This window comes from Protopterus annectens, chromosome 13.part0, assembly GCF_019279795.1.
Source record: "Protopterus annectens isolate FY-2018-M chromosome 13.part0, PAN1.0, whole genome shotgun sequence".
Classification (NCBI taxonomy): domain Eukaryota; kingdom Metazoa; phylum Chordata; order Ceratodontiformes; family Protopteridae; genus Protopterus; species Protopterus annectens.
This window is the reverse complement of record NC_056747.1, coordinates 876,617,307-876,634,438: the sequence shown is the minus strand read 5'-3', so window position 1 is coordinate 876,634,438 and position 17,132 is coordinate 876,617,307. Positions and strand designations below refer to the sequence as shown.

Sequence of the window (17,132 nt, the reverse complement as noted above, 5' to 3'; positions counted from 1 at the left end):
CAACTCGACACTGCAAAACTCCACTGCCAATCATGAGCGGACAAGGTGACCTCTGTGGCGACCCCTAACCAGGAAAAGCCGAAAGAAGAATGACAATCACATTATAGAACAGGTCCACTGCTTACACTATGATACTATAAGGGCTAGTGCAGGACAGTACATCATCACGTTACTTTACTATATCCCACCTCTCCTGTCTAAAGTTCAAATTATTCTACATTTAATTATCGTCATATCACCTTCTCTGTTGCTTTGCATTCCTACTTTGGTGGGCAGTTCCCTTTGCACTTTTCTGTCCATCTCTGTGGTTTCTGTTACTATAGTGAAAACTCTTTTGCTTCTGGCAAAATTACTTATGCATCTCTTATTACTGAGACATAAAGCGTGAAATCTCACACAACACAACATTGCTATAAAAATGTTATATTATGTGGTACACATTTAAGACATCACATTTGTGGAACAAAATTTTATTTTTATCAGTGCTGTATGAAACTACACTTTATAAGTAATTTCACAGTTCAACAAGTAAGCACATTCAGGTGGCAGTAATATGACTAATTAGGAGATTGTGAGGCTGAAGAAATCAGTGGGTTTTGTGTTAAAATGTACAAAATGCTACACCATACATAAAGCTAAAAGACTTCTCTAAGCAAAACAATCTAAACTGTGATCACAATGGACAAAGTAATTTTGCCAAAAACATTTTGAATGTTATACCAAGGAGATACCAGCACATGTCCTTCTTATTAACTGTTATGACTTTAATTTTAAATAAAGTACAAAAATAACACAAAAAGAATACTTCTTTACAGAGCATCATGGCATGCAATAAATTGATTGGGGGATTTCAGCGCTTGTTCATTTCTTTTGTCATAACTCAGATGAGTTGATTCAAAAAAATGCACACAACATGCATACTGTAATACTACATAAATTACACACAAGTGTAAATGTAAAACAGAGCTAAGCCTTGCACTATCACACAGACCTGGTAAGTATGAACATGCATAACAAAAAACAGTGAAGAAAGTATAGCTATTGTTCATACTTCATTTACATACTGATAAACATGAATAAATCATATAAACAGTGCAGTTTTTCCAGATAGCTCTGCTAAGCAAGTATTTGCATTTAAGGACTCTTAGCACTCTTACATAGGTAAAAAATAAATAAACTAATGACACTTTTAAACAGGCATGCACAACAAAGCAGGCCCAGTCTGTTCTATTTTGTACATCATCCGCTCTATCAATTCAATGTTTATGAATGTGAAACAACAAAATAGGCACTTATTATGCAAAGAAAAGGTAGCTCTTGATTTATTCCCGCAAGTTAAATGCATTAGCTGCGTATCAATGTTTTGTCACCCATCTAGTAGTCCCGCTAAACTTGTATACATCATTTAAAACAAAGAATGCATACTTTGGAGCAAGGACTTCTTATAACACAATGTTAATGACCTCACAGCTCTGTGGATAGATTAGTCATGACTTTCTGCCAGTGCCCATGTGGAGTTTACATGCACTCTGTTTCTGCAGGGGCTTTTTTGATATTCTAATTTCTTCCTATATTCTGCTTTACTGGCTGTACTAAACTGTTCAAATGTTACCCTTGCCTTTGTGATGTAGGTCACATTTGGAAAAGGTTCAAGAAAGTTGTTACATAGTTAACAAACAAATAAAAAGATCTATGCATAAATTAGTACCATGTTTGTGTTTATTTTCTGTCAAATGTCATTGTATAATACTCAAATCAAGGTGAACTGATGTGTTATCTCTATTATTTTGTTTATACTTCAGTTTTAATGTACCTATTACACTATCACACGAGGAGCAGAAGAACTGTATCTTGACTTGATTAAAGGCTTGTGCAGTGCTATTCCAAAGGAAATGAATGCCAAAGCAATATTTCCCCTACACCATGTTGTTAGCCTTCAAAATACATCTTTGAGCAGGTTATCAGTGGTTTGTAGTAGAATACAGTATTACATGTACAGATGACAAACTGCTTTTCTCTTCTTGGGATGGTTGTATAATACATTTGTTGTTGGTGACCACATAAGGAAAAAGCAGAAGACCAGTACAGACTGGGGGATTATGAGATGACAAACTATAAAGATACACAAAAGCAGGAAGCATCTGTTTCCTGGCAACTTTGTTTATCCCCAAAACAAGAATCATCCCACTCCCAACTATGGATAACTACATAAATACCATTCAAAGAGTCCTCATGCTGTTAGCATCACTGTGGGTCCAACAGACAAACCCCAGAACACTGCAAGAACAGTAATAAACAAGTTTGTCATGGCTAAGAGGATGGATTTCATTAACAAAGGAAATGTAAAGAAGAAAATAATTTCCACAACCTGCATAGCAAGGGAGCAAAATAAATGCAACATTCTGATGCACTTTTGTAAACATTACCCTAAAAACACACACTGAGGTTAAATACATAAACAGCTTAAAAAAAAAAGGCAAATTACTAGATGTTTTACACATTCTGTTTTACATAAGCTTTGACAGCTCAGAACTCAAGGTACTTTTGTCCTGTAACAGTTCAGCTGTAACTTTGAAAGAATATAACTGTAGCAACATCTTTAGTTATGCAGTGTTTAAGTCCCATCATACAGTTTATACAAAATCAATGAATACATTCCGTATTATTGTGATACATATATTTTGTAAAATAGATAAAATAATTAAACAACTGACTTGATCTGTTCCAGGACTGCCTCAATAGCTCCAAATATTGTATATTTGTTACCTATAATGTAGAGTTTTTTTTAATGGGCATTTCATTTCTCATCTAACTAACTGCATTTACAGCATCAACCATGAATTTGTCAGCAGTTTCCATTCTTTCCTGCCACTCTTCTATCTCACTTTCTATAAAGTCATCTTCTTCATCTGTGATGGTTAGATAACAAATATAACAATTCATGCCAATGCTGAAGAGGTAACGGATGTGGTCACACAAATTTTGCATGTCTCCCTTTTTGCCCTTGGTGTGTATCTTGTAAACTTCTAAAATGGGGTTAGCAAAGATCAAGGTCTGCCCTGTCACTAGTTCATAGAGGTCATAAAGATCTCGCTCTTGGCGTCCTTCATACTGTTTAATAAAGTTTGCTTTCTTCTTTTCTACATCAGCAGGGTCTGCCTTCTCAATCTCTGAACATGCTTTAAAAAGCTGTTTCAGATTATCTTCAGTTTCAGATAAAATAAACATACTTGTTTGCTTCTTAACTGCATTTATAATGTCGCTGGTCTTATCAGAAAGGGTCTTTAGTTCTGCATGTACCTTATCAAATTCTTTGCCTAGTTTGCTCTCTTCATCACCTGGAATAACATTTGCAACTGCATTCAGAATGGAACCTGCCGGTCCAAACAATGGTGTTATGGCAGACATTGCTGAACACAAAGCTGCAATACACTTTAATGCGATTTTCACACCTTTTCTGATTTTGTCCTTCACACTTCCACTATCGGACATTTTCGTCTTAGATCAGATGCTGAACAATCCAAAAAAGAAAGTGGGATGTTTGGATATCTTTGACAACTGGTTACTAAAAAGAAAAGAGAGCATACAGTAAGGAAAAGTCAAGAGCATGCAAACATTAACACAAAATATGAATCATTTCAAGTGTGTGTGTGTGTGTGTGTGTGTGTGTGTGTGTGTGTGTGTGTGTGTGTGTGTGTGTGTGTGTTAGAGCCATATAGATATACAGATATGCATGTATACACCCACAAACACAGACAGACAGACACAGTGTAAACTATGTCCAAATTGGCCAACAATATCTTAAAAATCAATTTCTTATTAAACAACAGGTGTTGTGTCTCTGAATACAAGTCCATTACTATCACTACTTTTCAAAACCTGTATTAAAATCATACCATGTTTAAAGTGACATTGCTTAATGCAAAACTTAAAATCCAAGGCTGATCACCAATTTGTAGAGAAACTAAGAGAATGTATGCCCTATACATAGCTAAACAAAAGTTAAGAACAGCTATACTTTTGTATTCTATAGATATATTGGTTACTGCTTACCTGTCAACTCAAGGACACATACAATTTCCTTTCACACTCTACAAAAAATAATGTCTGAACACATTTGGATGCATATATACAGGATACCATATTAAAGCATGCAAAAGGTGGCATTCTGTCTTATCCGAATAGTAAGGGTACTGAAATCTACTAACATGTACATGTCCTTAAGGACAGATCTGGATGCCGTTATCTCCACTTTGAAACCTGTTGTTGCCATAGCAATAATGGAAACTGAAAGTGTGCTACCTATTAAAAAGCTGGTCTCTGCAACACTTGTATTAAACTAGTTTTGTCTGTTATTAAGTATTGGTTACTTTACCAAAGTTACATTTTCTCTCAACTCATACAACTTATCTTTTCTAAATAATGTTGGTAGTTTTTGAGTGATTCTTGTTATGGTGTTCAGTAGTTTTTGTTTCGTTACTCAGCTTTGTTATATTCAGTACTGATAAGAATTTTAGTAAAAGATTGCCAAGGGGCACTAAAACAAATTGGCCCCAGTTTCTGCAGTACGCTGGTATACCAGTGGTAGTGCAAAAGGGACAGCTGTATAAATAAACGTACCACAGCAGTAGATGTTCTAATGACCGCTGCTGCAGTAGCCTTAGAAATATGCGTTATATTCTGCTAATGATATAACAGCCAGCCAACTTCCAAAGCTTCAGGGCACCTTCCACGTGACCAAACGGTTAGGCAGCTTGACCTGATCTGACTAAGACAGGTTTGGGTGCCAAGCCCCTCAGAAATTGCATGCCAACAGAAACTGAGACGCTGAGTCCTGAAAGGTCAATGGTAGGAGCAACAAAAGATAATTTACACCCTGGCATAAACGGCACACCAAAAAACACACCCTATTGCAACAGCGATCATTCTAGCTTATTTACACAACTGTACTATGTTCATCACATTGAGCAACGCTGCAGTAGCCGTAGCTATATGGATATATTACCCTAACTTACTAGGAGGTATAATAAGAAAAGTCCAGGACCTTTTTTAGGCAATGTCAAAATGACAAAACTACCAGCTCTGACAGATCTCATGCACATCTGCAAAACAAACACCACAGACACTAGACCCTGAACTTTGCCTGTGACATAAACAGAACAAGCTGGAGAGACACACGTCTCAAAGGATCCTCAAACTATGAAATAAGCTCCCCATCCATATGAAACAAAGTTCATAGGTTCATACATTTTATATTACGCTAACAACCACCAATGTCTCTACAAGCCCAGCTGTGGAACCCTATCCAGTTTTGTTCCAGAGATTCTTGGATGCCTATATGGTGGAGTATGTTAGTAAAGAGGTAACTAAGGGTTATGTATGGCAGGTATGTTTGTTGGGGATTAATTTACTTAGTATCGACCTATGCCCATCAGAGAGACATGAGAGCCAGACTGGTGTTGAAATCTGCCTATTTAAACAAAACGTTCATGTGCAGGTCATCTTAATTTACTGTAGGTACTGTACCTAAATTTTGTATGTCAGACACCAAACCACTACTCTCTGCACATGCTTATTTGTAACACATCATTTTAAGTTGTACATAAGTTTCTCATCTTATTTTGTCCTCTGTCTTTACAGTATGTAGTGACCCTGGTTGGCTCAAGGCTGAAAATGGTTGTTAGATGAGTCTGCTTGCCCAATTACTATACATAAGGCAAAATCTTAGTCTCGCAGAAAACATATGCATGTGTAGTTGTAAGGCTTTTGTAATTATTAGGCAACTCAGAATGTTACTGCACTCTGTGCAGCTGCTTAGACTTACAAAGTGTGATTTAACAGGCTTTAGCTGGTCTACTGCAAATTAAAATTCTTAAACACAGCACTCTGTATCTTACAAAATACACATTAGAAGAAACTTGGGAAAAATAGACCATTACAAATGTACAGAAAAGGATAACTCGGATTCAAATGCAAATTTTAAATGTTCTGTAATACCTTACAGTGATGTCTGTTCACACAGCCTTTGAAATTCTGCCACCAGTCAGCCTGTAGCTCATGTCTTGTGTCCAGTCAATGAAGCAGAATACAGACTTATTCTCTCACAGCTAGGGATACCAAATGGAATTAAGAGAGTTTACTTCCTCAGTGGACCAGTTGTGTGATCTGCACCTCAAAAATAAAATTATATTTATTTAATGTTTGGTTACAATAACAGATCTCAACAGAACTAATATGGCCATTCAATGTAATTCACACACACACACACACACACACACACACACACACACACACACACACACACACACACACACACGACAGCAAATCAATGCAGAATATCAAAACCAATACAGTATTTATGGCCACAACTAATGAACAAAATAATGCTGTGATAATTGCAAATACGACATCCAAAATACAGGTTAAATTATGACAATAAAACATTAGGTAACTTTCAACATATGCTTTACCTTGTACTTATCATGCTAAGGAATACTAACAGTTTAGTATATTAGTTGAGACTATTTCATCAAGGTTAATGCTTGCATCTAACCCAACCATTCTGGATATGAACATTAACCAATACTGTCCACGAAAGTAGGCATTACACAGGAATGATGGACCACATAGAAGTGTTGTGAGGTCCAGTGCTACACTTTCCTAGTCCATTATTTCTTGGAGGGCATCACTTAACTTAGACAATGGGATTTCTATAAAATTATGTTAATATATTTGTTGGTATATATTTGTATTTATTTTATGTAAAATAGTTCCTATTTCACAGGTGTACTGATGTTCTGGTTATGTGTTAACTATAAATTATTATAGATCATGTAAAAAAAAATAAAACATATAGAACACATAACTTCAACACAGTGTTTGCTGTGGTTCGCTCCCAGCTTTCTAACCTGTAAGAGTATTTTTTCTGCTGCTTTATTTAAAGTATAATGAACATCATGGGAATGTAAGTAAATACACTGCAAGATGAAAAACGATGTCCAAGATAACTAGCACATGGAAGTCACAGGTTTTAATTTGTCAGTTTGATTAAAGACGAGATGTATTTGCATCAGGTGAAGCAGTTTTTTTTCTTCTTGGCATGAAACAAGTTGTCTTTACTCATTCTGACAAGCTATACACGTATCGGCTCTCCTGTGATAATTTCTGTTCATAAAAGACAGTGGAGTGCAACTATTTACTGCATCTTACTCATACAGGCAACATACACACAGAGCTTCTAGGTCCAGGATCTCATGCATGCTGTTACCAAACTGATGTGGTTTTATTTACTTTCCTCTTAAGTCTACCCTAAGGACAAAAAAAAAAACAGTAGAACACAACTATATATATAACATAGGTACATAGGTTCACAGCTAAGCACTAGGTTAGCCGCCCTTGTGGGCCCTTTTAAGTCTAGCCAATTTCCCTCAAAGGTGAGAGTGAAGCCCTGTATCTTATGCATGTGAGGCAAAAAGTACAGTTATGTACACTTACCATAAATGTAGATGTTCGAGTGTATTCACTGTTGCAGTCATTACATTTGGGTAATCTGCTTGCAGTAGCCCTCAGTCGGACTGATTAACAAAGTCTTGGGTCCTGTGTCGGTTGCTGTCCCTTCTTCCATGACGTCAGGTTGTCAGGGGTATAAAACATGCAGCCAACGCCATTACATTTGTTTTTCTTGCCCCAGATGTCAGGTGCCCCCCCTAATGGGAAGCAATTCAGTCTATAAATATACATGGTCATACCTCCAACAAAGAAGCAAATACACCAAAAATCTTTTGAGCATAGTAAAGAAGAGTAGAGGTATAGCCAAAAGAAGTAAGGGGGCTGAAGGGAGGGTAACCAAGACTGCAAAACAGCTACATTTATGGTAAGTGTACACAACTGTACTATGTTCTTCATGTTTCACTGTTGCAGTCATTACATTTGGGTAGATTCCCAAAGTTAAGGTTGGGAGGAGGAATTTAAGTAGCATTAGAACCAGCTATAAGGCCCTGCAAGACTGCAGTGGCAAAGCCAGCTCTGGATTTAGAGAAAATTGGTAAATGATAATGCTTGGTGAAAGTATGTATAGAACTCCAGGTAGCAGCTTCTAAGATGTCTCTGGTAGGGACGCCTCTGAGAAAGGCTGTAGAGGTAGATGCAGCCCTGGTAGAGTGAGGTCTGATGCCCTGCGGGACAGGTTTTCCATGGTGCTTATAGCAGAAATTAATGCAATGGTCTATCCATATAGAAATGGTTTGCTTTGAAATAGCCTTCCCCTCTGTCTCTGCAGCAAATGCCACCAGCAGTTGTTCAGATTTCCTTTGTGGTTTAGTCCTGTCCAAGTAGAATCTAAGTTGTCTGTGCACATCTAAGGAGTGCAGTATCCATTCCCCTTTGTTCTGTGAATTAGGAAAAAAGGCTGGCAAATGAATTGACTGATTAAGAGCCACACTGGATACCACCTTGGCCATAAAGAAGGGATTGGTTCTGAGGGACACCCTGTCCGCATGAAAAATGATGAAAGGCTCCACTGCCATAAGGGCCTGTAATTCAGATACCCTTCTTGCTGAAGTGATTGTTAAAAGGAATGCTGTTTTCCAAGAAAGGAATTTTAAATCTGCAGTAGCAACTGGCTTGAAAGGAGGATGAGTGAGCTTCTCCAAGACAAAGTTAAGGCCCAGGCTGGAGTTGGAGCTCTCCTCAGTGGCCTTAAATTTTTGGCCACTCTGAGGAACTGCTTGAGCAGTGGGTAAGAGAAGAGGGGAGGTTCTGTGTTATAATGAGCTGAAATGGCTGAGACGTGAATTTTGATGGAGGAAAAGGACAAGCCCTTATGAAGCATCTCAGTTAAGTATTGTAAAACCTGAGGTAAACTGGGTGCTGCTGTGCTCATCCCTTCAGACTGGTTCCAGGCACAGAATCGTTTCCATTTCGCAGCATAAGATTGTCTAGTGCTAGGTCTCCTTGCCTATAAAATGATATCCATCACTGGTTTACTGAGAGATGATAAAGGAGAGGTTAGGTAGTTAGCCAGGCTGCTAGGTTCAGTGTTTGAAGCTGAGGGTGCAGAATCTGGTTCTCCTGCTGAGACAACAGGGAAGGTGTCGGAGGCAGGTGCCATGGGGCCAACCGTGACACACTGCGCAAGAGGGGGTACCAGTGTTGGCGTGGCCAGTCTAGTGCAATCAAAATCATCCTTGGCTTGTCCTGTTTGATCTTTAGTAGTACTTTGGAGAGCAGAGGCAGAGGAGGAAAGGCATAAACTAAAACTTTTTTTCCAGCTGAAGGACAGAGCATCCACTTTCCAAGCTTGTTTGCGGGGAATCCTTGTGCAAAATTTGTCCAGTTGATAGTCCTGGGGGGAGGCAAACAGGTCTATATCTGGGATCCCCCATTTGCTTGCCAACATGTTGAAAATTCTTGGTTCCATTTTCCACTCATGTGGGTCCATGCGGTTTCTGCTTAGTTCACCTGCCAGTGTATTTAGTTTTCCTGGCAGGAATTGAGCTTGTAGATTTACTTGGTAGCTCAAGGCTGTGTTCCACAATGCCATGGCTAGTCTGCAGAGGGAGTAAGAATGTGTACCCCCCTGCTTGTTACCACATAACAGTTATGTTGTCTGTCTTTACCATTAGTTGTCCTGGAAGAATGTGATCCTTGAAGGCTGTCAGAACATTCTGTACAGCTAACATTTCTTTTTGGTTGATATGCAGGTGCATTTAACTTGAATTCCATTTGCCCTGAATGCACTTCCCTGCCAGTTGAGCCCCCCATGCATAGTCTGATGTGTCTGTTGTTAGGGTTTGGGCAGGAGGGGGTAGTGTGAATGGTAGTCCCTTGTTTTGGTGGCAGGCCTCTGCCCACCAAAGGAACTCTAGGCATAGGCAAGGTATGATAGGAATCATTGCTTCTAGATCCTGAGAATGTTGACACCATAGGCTTTTTAGATACCATTGTAGTTTCCTCATATGCAGTCTTGCATATGGAATTAGAAGAATGCAAGAGGCCATGAACCCCATGGCTTGCAGTATTTGCCTTGTAGATAACAGGGTTTTTGTGGCCACTTGTTTGAAGTAGGTTATCAAATGAATCTGTTTCTCTGGCGTGAGGAAAGCCATCTGGGAAGTTATTCAAGCTTGCTCCCAGGAATATAATTTATTGACAGGGTACCAGGTGTGATTTTTTTTTTTTTGTTTATGGTGTTCCCAGACAAGTCAGCACCCTTTGTACAAAAGCCAAATGATTTAAAAGTATGTCCTGGCTTTGTGGATGAATTAGACAATCATCCAGGTATGGGTATATTTGAATATTTCTTTGCCTGCAAAATGCAATGACTGGAGCTAGGTACTTTGTGAATACCCTGGGTGCAGTAGATAAGCCAAAGGGCAGTGCAGAGAACTGATATTGCGTGTAGCCTGCTTTGAAGCATAGGTATCTTCTGCAAGATGCAGATGCAAGTTGCAAGGTGGTTACAAAATCCTTCTATGTGACCCATCTGATCCCGAAAGGGATCGCATCAAGATCTAAGGATGTAGTGTTGCCCCTCTACTCTTCCCTCATCAGACCCATTATTGAGTACAATGCACCAATTGGAATGTACCTGGCTAGGCATTTACAGCAGCTGGAGAGACCACAGAGGTACCTCACTAAGAGGATTACTGGCCTCAAACAGTTGCCCTATGCAGCACGATTGAAAAAACTAAGGCTTTTCTCTGTTGCATACCGCCTTCTCAGAGGCGATCTCTGTCTAACATACAGAGCTCATGTCCAACCCAGAACTATTGAACATGCTCCATCTTAGCAAAACCAAATCCACTCAAGCTACATGCTCCAGGGATATAAACCTTAGCACAACCATGAATAGAACATGCTGGAGGGATAGATTCCCTTCACAAAGACTTCCCTTGCTATGGAACAAGGTCCCGATCTACGTAAGTTAGAGCCCCTCACTATCACTCGTAAGAGGAACCTTGACTAGTGGATGAGTAACAGAAAGTTCACACCAGGGATCATACCAACAACTCTACTAGATAGGGGCTAAGGGTACTAGCTGCTAGATCAAGAGCCTAGGGAACTAACCAAAGGGGCGGTGAATACCGCACAATGTGGCTGGGCTAATATATGCCTTCGGGCAGATAGCCCAGTACCTACCTATGAACCTATAAGATTCCCTGATAGGGATGTGCAGGTATTCTTCTTTTAAATCTAATGTTACCAACCAAGCATCCTTGCCTAGCATAGGAAGCAACTGGTGAAGAGTCAGCATCTTGAAATTTGGAATCACCAAAAAGGTGTTGAGAGGAAGAAGGACAGCATCCAACGCAGGACCCAAGACTTTGTAATCAGGCCGACTGAGGGCTACTGCAAGCAGATAACCCAAATGTAATGACTGCAACAGTGAAACACAAAAGCATCCCATTAACCACTATGCCAACATCCAACCTAAATTATCTGTAAATGGATCTGAACCCTGCATTACCTCTGCTGTTTCTTCAGACTTACTGCAATAATACCTTGAGACACAGAAACATCTGTGAAACAGAAAACAACTTCACCACCTCTAAAAATGAAGGGGAGAGCAAGTGGCTTTTCTGTCATTTCGTGAGTGGTTTGTTTTATTGCTGTAAATACTTTTTGTGAGTTATATGTTGAAAGTAGGCAAAAGTATTACACAGCTATATTGCTGGTGATGAGGGATACTGTGTAATACTTTTACCTACTTTCAACCTGCCATATTTCTATCTTTCTATACAGGAAGTAAAAGGGTGCATTCTCAGAACTTAATTTTCTGTATCTGTGCACACAAAATTTTTTTTTTTTTTTTTTGCTGTGTGGTAGGTATGAAGGTAGCAGTGACTTCTGTGCTTTTTCTTTGTTGGAATATGGAATTGTTTGCTTAGTGAATTCATTACTGATCAGACTACTTGTTCATTAATGTAGTATCCCTATGGAATGCAGCAGACAATCAGTAGTTTATCTTTTTAAAACTATTTTTAATATTTATTAATGTGAACCTTCCAGTGGTAAGCGGTACAAAATCTTTTAGCACTGAGCATCATAAAGAAATCTAATTACCCATGCTATATTTGTAACAGCAGATTTAAGATGTATGCTTAACTACAGTTTTATTAGACTGAGGGACTGTCAGAACTCTCTGTTGTACTATCATTCGACTACTGTGTTGGCTGACTGATACTAAATAAGCTCGTAGACTACACTGTTTACCAGGATACAGACTGCTACATTTCTGTGACCTTGAAAGAGAATCACTTCAGCCAAATATACAATGATCAGTTGTACTCTGGTACTCAAATAGGAAGTACCCATTCACATACTTTATTATACATGAAATCCCAAGTTTTAATGTGTGAGATCACGATCAAAAGAATATAAATGTCTACATTATATATGCTGACTTTGGAAACGGGAAACTAAAAATAGACAAGCATACTTCATTTTAAGATTCTCTTAACTAGCTTGATCTCATTTTGGTAGTTTTTGCTTTCATGGTCCTATCTAAATTTTGAGAGAGTGATGTTCCCACATACAGCTTACTGTGGTCCAGATGTGTTAAGGTCTGGGTTCATGTTAGGCACACACAAGAACAGTAGCTAACACTTGCACTGGTGAAAGCCAAAGCCACAGTGTCTGTCACTAAGACACTATCAGAAAAGCAACTGCAAGTGTAGCACAAAAAACAAAATGACATTTCTCTAATGGTAGTATTTGCACCATTTTGAATGTTCAAACCATCCATGGGAATACAGTTTCATGCTTAGCAGATAAGCCAAGAAACACGAACATGAGTTTTAAAAGTAATGAGGTTAACATTGTGATAATGTGAGGTATTGCTAGCTATGCCAGGAGAAGTAGAGCAGTGGATGTGTAACATATGCTAGCACAGCTTGCTGGAATTTTATAAAGAATTACATGTCATTTGTATATCACACTGATTTGTACAGATGCTTGTGTTGAGAAAAATGTACTTCTAAAGATACTTGTATTAAAAATGTATCAACAGTGTACCCTGCTTGACAGAAAAAGAAATATACATGTATTACTGTAACTATTTAAATGTATATGTTTTAACAGATGATACTGGAAGAGAAGAGGTTAATCTCAATCCACCTTGAAAAATAGTTTGAAATGAAATTATCTTGCTTAGGCCATAAAGATTGTATCTTACAGTTCTCAATGCAGCCAGTGATAAAGTCTTTTCTAGAAAGCTTTTTGCATTGTCTTTGGGGTGAACTAAATGCTACTGTGGAAAGGTTGAGGTTTGAAATTGTTTTATGACTTCCCAAAGCTGCAGAAGATCTTTCATGGGAACCAGAAGTCAGATAACCGGATGTATGGGATGCCATTCTGTTATTCATCACTAAAATACTGTTTTAATACTAGCCGAGTCTAAAGTCTCAGAGCAGTCTGTTTCTTGTTACTTGACAGAGAAGGATCTCCAACCTACTTCACCTTGCCTTGCTCTAATAAGTAACCAAAGAATAATAATTATTTAGATCAGTAAGGAAAATACAATGAGATTAGTTAAGTACTGTCTTTCTGTATCTGTCTGAATCTATTATCTGTATTATTTTAATACTTCCAGTGATTGAAACTCTGGTGGTTACTGTAATAGATATTTAGTATTTTCATGTTCTGTTCTTATGTATTATTAAACATATTTAAACTTTTCATTATGGCTGGTCCTTTAGAGAATATTTTAACTTTTGAGAGTACTTGTATCTATTGGTGACACTGTGGCCACTCCTGAAAACCTTGCTGTTTGGTCAACATTACCATTTGTATTAATATTAAAATTCACTCTGTATAATTGGGTACCCTTGTAAAAGCCTTAGAGTAGCTGGCTTCAGAGTGTCTGGTGGCAGTGTACCTATCTTATAGTATGGGCAGAAGTGGGCATAGCTAGGAAATCTGTCCCAGCCTTCCTAGGTGTGTGTGTATGTGTGTGTGTGTGTGTGTGTGTGTGTGTGTGTGTGTGTGTGTGTGTGTGTGTGTGTGTGTGTGTGTGTGAAAATCCAATCTGAGAGAGAGTGTGTGTGTCAGCTGCTTGGAGCAAGGACATGAAGCCTGGTTTCACAAAGAGGGTGCTGGAAGACTTGGCTTGGAGACTCAGCTGAGGACTTAACCCTACAGCTGTGCCAGTGGGGATTTTTATTGGGCATCTAGAGAGAGAGAGAGAGAGAGAGAGAGACACCAGCCCCTGGACTGAGTGTGTTCCCTGTGTGCTATTAAGGAAAACTGTGCTTGATGCAGAGAGCTGCATCTGGAAATAATGGGTGCATCCATTTTCATTCCAAGTGAATGTCCAACTCTAGAGCTACTGGTGAGGATTCGGGCCCCTTGATTACTACCCGAGAGTCAGAATGTCACAAACATTATCAATGCCACTACCAGTAACTATGCTAACCACTTCACACATGTCAGTATTAGTCAATGGTGTAACCATAATGCTGTCACCATACAGTGTGGTACAATGCACACAAAGAAAATCAAACAATTATTGATATAAGTTTATAAAAAATGAAACCAAAGTCCTAAAAATAAAACCTTATGGTACTCAAAAATTCAGCTTCTTAAGGAGAGATGTAATTGTCTTAAATTTTATTATCCAGACAATGTTAGCAAGGAAACTTTCAACTCGTATAGCAAAATGCTTAGCAGCATCTATGTTGCTCCTTCTAGGATAGGTCTCCACCAGGTCTGCATAATTAGTACTAGGAATAACACTGAGTAAATGATCTTCCTCTCTCTCTCTTAAATACAAATAGATCATGCACCTTAGTGTTACCTAAAAATAAACCAAATAAAGCTCTGCTCATCATTCCTAGCCATGGCTGTTACATGTAAGCCATTCGTCAATCTGCCTGCTCACTGCTCATCTAACAATCCATGTGGATGCTCAGACAGCTGTGGAAGATGTTCAATAAATTGGTAAGAAACAAACTCTGCCTCCGATATCAACATCTTTTCCATTTAGTGCAACAAAATACACCAGTTTGCTTCTCCTTCCTTCCACTTCTTTCAGATGTTGTGTAAATAAAAATTCATCTTGATAGCAAGAGACATGTGATTCTTCATGCCATTGCACATGTCTAAGGAGGATACAGTAACTTCATGTCTACTGCAGCGTGGTAACCCTACTGAAGACATTCAGGCTTAAAACCTGAAAGACTTGTTTATCAAGCAGATAATATTCAGGCTGAAGACTAGGAACACTTCAAGTTGGCATCCTGCAGTCGCTTGTTCTCACTTTGGGTGATCTGTAGCTTACCAGAGGCTTGAAGCTCTAATACCCAGCATTCACATCTAACCAAACGCAAGATATTTTAAGTGTGTATTTGCAGAAAGCATTTGGATCTCTTTCTTCCTCATCACAACTCCAACATTTGCTATCTATCTGAGAAAGATACTTGGAGTCTGACTGGGGTATAAAAATATCTATGCAAACACTTCCACGCAAAAAATCCTACATCTTTCAGACAGTGTTGCATACTTGGGAGCCATATATATGTCCTCTCATTGTTTCCTTGTGAATTGCTTATCCAGTCTCTCTTCCCAGTCCTTAATAACCTCCACTGATTGATTTCTATAGTTATCATGCAATATTTTATATGCCCCACTAATTATCACTTTTTTAAACAGCAACTTCAGTTCTAGATTCAACTGAAAACTCTACCAGAATAGGTTTTTCACTTAGGATTTCCCATCCTTTTATCTTTGCCTTTATTTAGATATCAATCCCTGACAGGAAATGTAATTTTTAGCCTGCAATCCAAATATATTTCTGGCTTTTTCCCCAATCTGTCAGCTTTCTCTGCCTTCTTATTTGCACCCAATACCTTGTTTCCTTTGACAGTTTTCTTCAGTAAATTATAGCCTCCTCTTGCATATTCTCTGCACCCCTAATTGCCGTCATCCCATTCAGCAGCATTTCCTTTCTCCAATTCCTTGCTGGCTTAGTTCTTAGACTACTTTGATACTCTATGAATATAATATTATGCATGGATGTTATTCTCTTTTAGGATCTGTATACAAAAAACCTACTCTCCTTCAGAGAAACTCTCCTTGAAGGGTCTGCATCTGGGTTTTCAATGAAGACCTGTGATTTGCTTGGGATATAAATTCTGTAACTGCTGGGCTTACTGGTTCTCATTTTGAACATGGAAGGTTATTTTTACCCTCAGATGCTTACATGGACTGAACAACATGGACTCTACAGAACAAACAACAAAGGTTTCTCATCAGAGAAATTTCTGGATGTGTGAACAGTTCTACGTGAAGAATTACCAGCTCTTCAGAGTAAGACTTACCTAACTGGCATCTTATTGTGCAAGCTCATTAACTCCCTGCAGAATTGGTCTACTACTGATATCTGATGGATGAGGATATCAATATCTTGTAGATGTATGCACAAAACAATAACCAGGTCTCAAAGCTTCATAGCAGCTTTGCAAAGAGTGTAAGAATGAGTGACTCTGTGTGCTTTCTGAAGTACCACATCACACCTATTTTGCCTATTACTACCAGCGTGGTTTCTGAGTTGAGCACTGTCATGAAGGCCTGAATGGTATATATTATTCCATTATCCTTCACATTTATGTGTTGTTTTTGAGTTCTCCAGACTAGCAGTTTTATACTTTCAGAAGAAGTGGGTGAGTTTCCCAAGCACAGCATGAAGTAGAGATGGGTAACTTCTGGAATGGGTACGATGATGCAAAGCAAAGATCATGACAGCTGTCAGCTTTGTTTATCAAGTAAATTCCTTTCTGTTAGAGAAGTTAAATGGAAACTAATATACCAGGCATTACTTTCTCATAGGTTGTTGGGGACCAGGTGTTCTTTTTCATGTGTAACCTTGCATGGGTACTGTCAAGAGGAAGGCACACATGAACCATTGAATTTTCATGGACATTCTGGCTGAAAAGTAGAACTTTTAAGGCAGGTATTTAAACTGAATAGGTCAAGATTTTGTTTTGGGGAAGGACACAGACATAGGTTCATAGATTAGTACCAAGCTAACTGCCCTTACGAGCCATTTTAAGGCTAGCCAATTATCCCTTGTGAGACTCAAACCCTGCACCTTGTGTTTGTAAGGCAAACACCTTAACCATTAGGCCACCCTCCCA

The 17,132-nt window shown here is 38.7% G+C and overlaps 1 protein-coding gene across 4 annotated transcripts in view; it reads right to left on the bottom strand.

Moving 5' to 3' along the window:
- Positions 1-743: 743 nt before the first annotated feature.
- LOC122787738 (protein rapunzel-like) overlaps positions 744-17,132 on the bottom strand; it is a 107,489-nt gene continuing 91,100 nt past the window's right edge. For 2 of the 4 annotated variants that reach the window (XM_044054602.1, XM_044054604.1), the window contains exons 2-3: positions 5,998-6,171; positions 744-3,565 (exon numbers count right to left, since the gene is read on the bottom strand). In XM_044054602.1, coding sequence (XP_043910537.1) covers positions 2,809-3,492 — 684 coding nt within the window. In that variant the 5' untranslated portion in view covers positions 3,493-3,565; positions 5,998-6,171 and the 3' untranslated portion in view covers positions 744-2,808. The remainder of the gene's footprint in view (positions 3,566-5,997; positions 6,172-17,132) is intronic. The other 2 variants (XM_044054601.1, XM_044054603.1) reach the window with 2 other exon arrangements.